We start from the raw sequence: 8,494 nt of genomic DNA on the forward strand, positions 1-8,494 counted from the left end.
TGTTAATTTAAAGAAAGTGTTATCACATAGTAACCAATTAGTGCTTCTGCATCTATATACAGGCTTAAATTACACCATTTTCCCATGCTAAACAGAGTTCGTTGCAAATCCAGCAGGGGGTTTCCCCTCCAGAATGTTGCAGAGTACATTAGCCAGTGTCCCATTTCCACCTTGAGCTTTCTTCGAGTGCTGCTATTTCACCTCTTCGGCCTCTCTTTCTAAGTAACACACACAGAAGTTTTCCTTACTTATGAGAGCCATAGAATCCCCATTGGAGTGCCAGCACAGAGAAACCACCTGGAAGTCACCTGCAAACACAAAGCAGTTTCATTAACAAATCACCCAAATCTTACCGAGTCATCACCTTATGCACTTAATCTTTATAGAAAAGACACTTCCACAACATACCACAATAAGAAGCCCACAGCATTCAGAGCTTCTTCCTAGCACGTATTAGAATTAGCAGAACGTGTATTGTCAGCATCTTTTCATAATAGAGTTTAGGGTCACTTTATGTTTTCTTAAGCATCTAAAGCAGGGGTGTCAAACATGCAGCCCGGGGGCCGGATCAGGCCCCCGGAGGGCTTCTATCAGGCTCTCAGTGCAACTGGCTGTCTTCTGCTTCTTCTAGTTCTGTTGCTGCTCCGTCATCCAAGGTTTGCAACTTACAGATACACACCTGAACAGCATACTCAAGAGGGCAATAGCACAGACATTTTGATGCAATAATTCAGAGCAAGAGGTGTCAGTTATCAGACACTGTTAAATAAACAAAATATTGCAAGAGTGCTAATGTTTTAAGCATGTTTTTATTTTAAGTAAAAAAACAAACAAACCCACCCTTTGTGTTTGTGTCCTTTATAAAGTTTGTATTTCCGCTATCTGGCATTACATTTTATGACACACATGGCCCGGCCCAACAAGGTCTCATTTATGTCAAATCAGGCCCTCATAACAAATGAGTTCAACACCCCTGATCTAAAGTATGGGGGGCACAACATGTGCTTGGTTATAAGGGAGCAAGTGAGGACTACCTGACACACCCACTTTCTGAATGGTAAGATCAGTCCACATGTTGACCCACACCTGTTGTCATTTCAACATACCTTCATGTTGCCAAGTGCCACAATGTCTTCCTCTTTGGATCCTATGCCTTATTTTGCTGCTAGGAGATTTCCACTGCTTATTATTTCCCATTGCAGAACCCGCCTGCTATTCCTAGAGACCTGCCCCCCACCCAACAAAAAACAGTATTTTGGAAAGCAGAGCGGGAAGGAGGTGGGAAAGTTCCATTCTGCGGGTGTGTAGCATCCAACCCACAGGTTTGAATCTAAAAGTAATATTATGCAGGCACAAGCCATCTTCAGTCATAGGAGGGCTGTTTTACCCCTTTGTGCTAGAACACTGCGCAAAAACTAAATCCAAATACAATCTTCTGCTTGCGTTACCTTTTGTACAAGTGGAAGCAAGAGAACAGCTACAGAAGCCACCTACTGCACTGGCACAAACTTCTTTTGCAGTTGCATTTACAGCACTTATTCTCCTGCTCGTGGCTCTTTGAAGCTAACACGCGTTGAAATGTTTCAACAAAAAAATTCAGGTTGACTTCCCCAAATCAAAAAAAAGGAGCTAAACAATTATTTGTGTGGACTGCCACAAGGTCTGACTCAGCAGCTATAGGATTCCTTACCTTCCATTGGTATCTGTACAGACACACATCCCGCCGAGGACCACAGGTATACTCGGCTATTTGCAGTGCATATGGCAAGTCGGGACCGGCAGGGATCCCACTGGAACAGTTGAACGGCACACAGCTGCTCCAGGACCACAAACAGTTTCATCTTTTGCATGTCCCAGATCCAGACTGTATTAGGAATGTTATCTATTAAAAATGAACAGCAGGAGCATTTCAAGTTCCCAGCTTACAATGGGAGAAGTAGCAGGCCTCAGGGTACATGACCTGTCTGCGGCACTGAGGTAGAAAGGACCTGCAGCACCAGCAGTGAAAACCTAGTGCATTTCCACTTGAATGTCCCTAAGTGCTAGAAGACAATCCTGCATATGTATTAAGTGAATCAGTAATATACTCAGCTTGTACAAGCAGATAATTCTTATCTTTTTTTTTGGGGGGGGGGGTTGGAATGACGGAAGGACAAGAGCAAATTCCAAAGTATAAACTTGGTCCCCCCCCAAATGTAGGTAATGTTCTCTCTCACATGTCACTCAACAGCAGGGGAGGTCAAAGGAGCGATCCTGTAACCCCTTTACCCCAAACATAAGAATGGCTCCACTGAATGAGACACATGAGGCCATCCCACCCACCTCTAGTTTGGTCCCTAGAAACTAACCGTTTCTGGTGGCCAGGAAACAGTTATCTGAGCTGAAAGCCAACATTCCAACTCCAATTCTAGGATTTGCGCGATCAACCGCAGGCTTGACGTGATGCAAAGAAACAGGGAGTTGAGCGATTTCATCTGAAATTCACAGGGGAAAGAGAAATATACTGTCAGTTGAAATGCCGAACGATTCTAGTCTCTTGATCAATAAATAAGCATGTTGCACGTTGATTTGTCTATTTAGGAAATTCACAGACTGCCCCCTGTGGAGACCTGCTTGTCTCAGCTAACAAAGTTTAAAAGGGGGGGGGGGGGTTACCATCTTACCTTTTTGCTAAAACCCCCCGTGAAGGGACATAAGACAACATAAGCATAAAAACATCAACAAATCATTCCAGATGTTATACAAAAGGAGACATAAAACAGAAGTAATCATAAACACGGCGGTAAGAGCACTCCAGCGAGGATGCAAGACATGGGGGGGGGGGCAGCTAAAGAGAGATGGGCAGAACATCAGAGCCTGGGTGAAATCAGTTGGTTTTGGCTCCTGAAACACAGTATGGCAGACACCAGGTAAGCCCTGGAGGAGAGGCAATTCTTTTTGAATATAGGTTTTTTATTATTTTTCAAGATAACTTCTACAAAGTAGTTACCAAACATAGATCCCCTCAGATTGTTATTGGTTATGTTACTACTCTGTGAATGGTTCATACTTCCATCTTCTCTAGTGGTTTCAGAGAAATAGTGGAAGAGGAGGAGGAGGAGGAGGAGGAGACCCCACCCTTCACTACCCAAAGGAGTCCCAGAGCGGCTTTCAATCCCTTCCCACAACAGACACCCTGTGAGATAGGTGAGGCTGAGAGAGCTCTCCCGAGAACTGCCCTTGAGAGAACAGCTCTGAAAGAACTTATGACTGACCAGGGCTTTTTTTTGTAGAAAAAGCCCAGAAGGAACTCATTAGCATAACAGGCCACACCCAACAGCAGAAACTCATTAGCATATTAAGCCACACCCCTGACAGCACAGCTCAGTAACTTATTAGGCCACACCCCCATGCCTTCCCTTGGCTTAAATGCCTCCCCGATCCCTCTTGAAGCTGTCCATATTTGTAGCCGCCACCACCTCCTGTGGCAGTGAATTCCATGTGTTAATCAGTCTTTCGGTGAAGTTTGGGCTCTATGTATCTTATCAGTGATCTTTGCCATCACAAAGTGCTCCCACACTTTTTCATGCCATACCATTAATGTCGGAGGTGCTGTAAATTTCCAACACGAAGCAATAGTTAGGCGAGCCCTGGCCAGGAGTAAGGATATTATTTCCCTATTTCTGGCGTCTATGTCAGATGACCAATGGTTCAGTAGGAATTCTTCTGGATTAAGATTGAGGTTAAGCGAAGTTATTTCCATGATCACTTTACGGATCTCTACCCAGAATTTACTGATTTTAGGACAGTCCCACCAACAATGTAAATAGGTACCGATCTCCCCACACCCCTTCCAACAATTCTAATGGCAAAGTGCCACCACTGAAGAAGCCCCGTCTCCAATGGCTAGCCCCCCCCCCCACACACACACACTTCTGCACACGGGGCACAGAAGGCAAGGCCGGGCTTGGGAGGAAGATCTTAACTGGCAGGCAGGATAGTATGGGATGCTGCTGTTTACAGCTGTGTCAGCCCGAAACTAAAATCCGAAAAGGTAAGAACACAATCCACGTTAACACCTTTGATTAAGGCCAACCCGATCACACATAACAGTGCACAAGCATCTGAGCTCACCTAAACCGGTTATAGAACCATCAACTGTTGTGAAAATCACAAGGTCTCTCAGTCACAACATAGCAAGTCTTCCCTTCCAGTTTCTAGATGAAGGCCGTTTATACGACGACACTGTATACTCCCAACCATCTGAGATTCAGAGGGTAGCAACGTAAGACGGGGGCTTCTCAGTAGTATCACCAAAGCTGTGGAATGTCCTCCTGATGAAGACCCCAAAATGGCCTCTTTATAAATGTTCAAGGGGGAAAAACCTCTTGCTTTCCGTAGGTTTCTGCATCTTAAAATTTATTTTGGCTAGCTAACTGGTTTTTTGGCTAACATGTAACTGATCTGCAGTGCAATCCTAGGCAGCATTAATCCAGTCTAAACTCATGGTTTTAGGTTGGAGTTATTGCTGCCTTATATCACTGCCCTGAAATTATATACTGCTGTCAAGTGTTTTGAGGATCTGTTTTGTTGAAAAGCTGGAGTATTCCTCCTAACAGCCAAGGCTCTGTTAACTTCCGCACAGTTGGATAGCTACACCAGCAAGATTAGGAACAGTGGGTTCTGTGAAACGGCTGCAAGACCTGTTCGTTTAAGGTTAAAGATGCATAAACGCAAGAGGGAAATAAAAACAGATTAAGAATTGTGCTCCATTCAGTGTCACTTTCCAAACTAACTTGATTGCAAATGAAAACCAGATTTGACACAAGTAAGGCCCACCCTACAATCTGCTTAAACCGTAACTCGTGATCCTCTAACATGCATTAAACCATACCCTAAGGGAAAAAGAGGCACCTCACCACAGTGCTTTTACATACATTTACTCTTTGTACTGAAGAGAGAGCTTGCCACTGACTTGGAAGGAGGGAAGAGAAGTTTGTCCATTTCCACTGCTGGCGATTTCTCTGTTTCTTTATAAGCAACCTAGAGAGGGGGAAAAACAAGCCAGATTTTTCAAGTAAGAGCATTACTAGGCTGGAAAGAGACAAACAGCAACAGCAACAGGGGCCGAATAGCAAAGTACCTGATGAACACAGAGGCTATGACTTAAGCCATCCAGCTGGTGATTTGGAGGAGAGGTTTTACACCCCTCAACTATTAGCCACAAGGTATAGATAGGGGCTCTGGGGCAAGTGCAGGGTTTCTTTTTTTTCTTGGTTTTGGGGGGGGGGTGGGTCAACAGTGGGAGGGCTTCTAATGTCCTGGCCCCACTGGTGGACCTCCTGATGGCACCTGGTATTTATGGCCACTGTGAGACACAGTGTTGGACTGGATGGGCCTTTGGCCTGATCCAACATTGGCTTCTCTTATGTTCTTATGTTATGTTCTTATTATTCCAACAAAATATCAGAAATAGTTTGTGTGATTTAAAGGGAAACCGTACCTTCAGATAAAGAGCACATTACTCATATCTGAAGAAAGCAGGGTGTCCCTATTTTTTTAAATAGGACCCATGCAAATCACAACATATGAGTCTATTTACACTGCCTGCTTCAAACACATCTAACCTCTGACTTGCGAGTCATTCCATCTCCCAGCCCCTCTGAATCTGCACATGCACCCTTCATGAGACACAACCAAAGGTGTCAGCATCCACCACTCATTGTGCACTGGAATGGCTCAGAGGGCCTGACTTGTGAAAGGTCAGTCCCTGGTTCCGATTGTACCTCTGCCACAAGCTCCCTTTCTCAGTCTGCAACACGGAGGCAATACTACTAAATGATCAGACAGAGTTTAAAAAAATAACAATTGCAATAATGTAATGGAACATTTGGGACATTCCTAAGTGATGTACAAATGCAAGCATTTGTTGGTCTTAAAGGTGTCACGGGACTCTAAATTTGTTCTATTGCTTCAGACCAACACAGCTGACTACCTAAATGCAAGCACTGTTACTGGCCTCCATCCTTCTCACATGTTCCCCTGCCAAACGGGCGGATTTCCATTTCTCTACTTACTATCCTTGGGCTAGCAACAGTTACAGGGTGCTCAAACTCCGCAATCTTCTTCCACGTCACATGGTTCAAAATGCGCACCTGGTTGAAACAACAAGCTGAGTAATCACACACTGTTTTCTCTCTCTCGGCCTCACCTCCCCACCAGGGTGAGGGATTATGGGGTTTTTCACCTTTTCATCATAACTGCCAATGGCCAAGAACTGGCTGCTGGGGCTCCAAGAGACAGATTTAACACCAAGTGACCATTCGTAGGCACGGTAAGTGGACAGCAGACGGCCATCAAGGGAATACAGCAAGATTTTATACTGAAAGAGAAGTGAGAGTCTTTAAACTCACAAATGCTTAGATTTTAAACCTGCTGCACTTCTGGGCACAAAGCAGGTGAACAATTAGAACACTCAAGCTGTCCTCAGCCCAAAGCATTTCACCACTATTACAATTCCCTCTGCAAAATTTTGAACAAAGAAATGCATCACAAGCCTTCGGCGTAAGAGGGGCTGTGGCTCAGTGGGAGAGCATCTGCCTGGCATGCAGAATGTCCCAGGTTCAATCCCTGGTATCTTCAGTTAAAAGATCTGGTAGTAGGAGATGTGAAAGACCTTTCTCTGCCTGAGACCCTGGAGAGCCACTGCCAGTCTGAGTAGACAATACTGACTTTGATGGACCGATGGTCTGATTCAGTACAAGGCAGTTCCATGTGCCCAAGAGGGAGATCTAAGCAACAGAATTCTTGAGCTGGTGAGGCATTCTCACAATAAAGTCAGGCATCTGTTTTTATACGTGGCTATCAGTCTGTTTTTAGCCTTGACCTGGATGGCCCAGCCTCCTCCAAAACGGTCAGATCTCAGAAGCTAAGCAGGGTCGATCCTGGTTAGTCCTTGGATGGGAGACCACCAAGGAAGTCCAGGGTTGCTGTGCAAAGGAAGGCAATGGCAAACATGACCTCTGCTCGTATCTCGCTTTGAAAACCCTCCAGGGTCGCCATGAATCAGCTGCGACTTGATGGCACTTTCCACCCACATCAGCACATTCTTACAAATCTCCTCTCTGAAAAGGGTTCAAAAGGTTGGTGAAAGGTTCACCCAGACATGTCTCTCACCTCAAGGCAGGTGTCCCACACTGCCAACACGCAACCATTAGGAGCCCATTCGATCCCAGCTATGTCCTGTGTCTCAGTGTCAAAATGCTTCCAAAACAAAGGCAAGGGGGGGGGGAAACATTATTAATGCTGTCCCAAGAGTCTGAAGGCAATGAGCAAACTATAGTTCAAACGAGGCTATCGTTAAAGGCTACACATTGAAAATGCAAGGAGACAGGTGGGGGTCGTGCAGAGAGAGGCTCCAACCCGGTCACCCATTCCAATTTTGGAGGAGTACCACATTTGCACTAAGTCTACTTTATGGCTAAAGGGGTGCCAGAGCCCACACGACAGAATTCAGAGTAGATCTTTTTTGGTTTACCCTCAGAAGTTGCCAGTCGCTGCACACAAAGAGGCTGATGTAATCCTTACAGTCTCTCCGCTCTGCCAAGGCCATGTAGCGGCCATCTTTCGTGAACGCTATTCCTGCCAAAAAAAAGGGGGGTGGGGAGGGAACCATTCAAGGAAGTGAAGCAAAAGCAGGACAACTGATACCGCATTCCCAGCTTTTCGTGGAAAGGAAAAAGCAGTAAAAGGGCAAAGAGGAAGAAAACAAAGCCCGGACAGAAAAAGACATTGTGTCTTGGGTGCCATTCAAAGCAGGTTTTGTTATCCCTTGGCTCACACTTATCTTGAGTGGTCTTGCATAATGAGCCCTCTATATTTGCTCTCAAGTGGCAGCCAAAAGGGTTTGCTCAACGCTTCGAGGCTCTAAGTGCCACCATTATAACTCCGGTACTGTCAAGTTTTCAAGAGCAGAAGGCCTGCCTGCGTGTGTGAAAGGAAAACAAAACCGTGACTCGAGACACTCCGTTCCCAGCTGCTCCAGTCATGGGTAAGTAGCATAAAATGCTTTTCTGGAAGACCACAAAAACCACAACTTTGTTTTAAGTACCTTTCTGGCATGACCTGTTCAATGAGCAGGAGGGGGATGCACCTCCTTAAAGTGTGACGTTTGTAAACTACGTGTGAGAATATTGCCCCACTGGCTGACCAATCCAGGTAAAGGTAAAGGTTCCCTTGCTTGAAAGCCAGTCGAATCCAACTCTAGGGTTGCGGTGCTCATCTCTGTTTCAAAGCCAAAGAGCCAGTGATGTCCGAAGACGTTTCCGTGGTCATGTGGCCGGCATAACTAAACACCAAGGCGCACGGAACGCTGTTACCTTCCCACCGAAGTGGTACCTATTTATCTACTTGCAATTTCTTGCTTTCGAACTGCTAGGTTGGCAGGAGCTGGAACTAGAGACAGGAGCTCACCCCGTCTTGCGGCACCCGGGTCTTGAACTGCTGAACTACTGAC

At 45.5% G+C, this 8,494-nt stretch overlaps 1 protein-coding gene across 1 annotated transcript in view; it reads right to left on the reverse strand.

The window, feature by feature from the left end:
* WRAP73 (WD repeat containing, antisense to TP73) overlaps window positions 1-8,494 on the reverse strand; it is a 30,141-nt gene continuing 21,647 nt past the window's right edge. Inside the window, exons 5-12 of the mRNA XM_015405474.1 lie at window positions 7,517-7,620; window positions 7,156-7,242; window positions 6,227-6,361; window positions 6,057-6,134; window positions 4,917-5,022; window positions 2,349-2,474; window positions 1,691-1,882; window positions 1-308 (exon numbers count right to left, since the gene is read on the reverse strand). Coding sequence (XP_015260960.1) covers window positions 193-308; window positions 1,691-1,882; window positions 2,349-2,474; window positions 4,917-5,022; window positions 6,057-6,134; window positions 6,227-6,361; window positions 7,156-7,242; window positions 7,517-7,620 — 944 coding nt within the window. The 3' untranslated portion in view covers window positions 1-192. The remainder of the gene's footprint in view (window positions 309-1,690; window positions 1,883-2,348; window positions 2,475-4,916; window positions 5,023-6,056; window positions 6,135-6,226; window positions 6,362-7,155; window positions 7,243-7,516; window positions 7,621-8,494) is intronic.

This window comes from Gekko japonicus, unplaced genomic scaffold, assembly GCF_001447785.1.
Source record: "Gekko japonicus isolate JY-2015 unplaced genomic scaffold, Gekko_japonicus_V1.1 scaffold1889, whole genome shotgun sequence".
Taxonomy (NCBI): Eukaryota; Metazoa; Chordata; class Lepidosauria; order Squamata; family Gekkonidae; genus Gekko; species Gekko japonicus.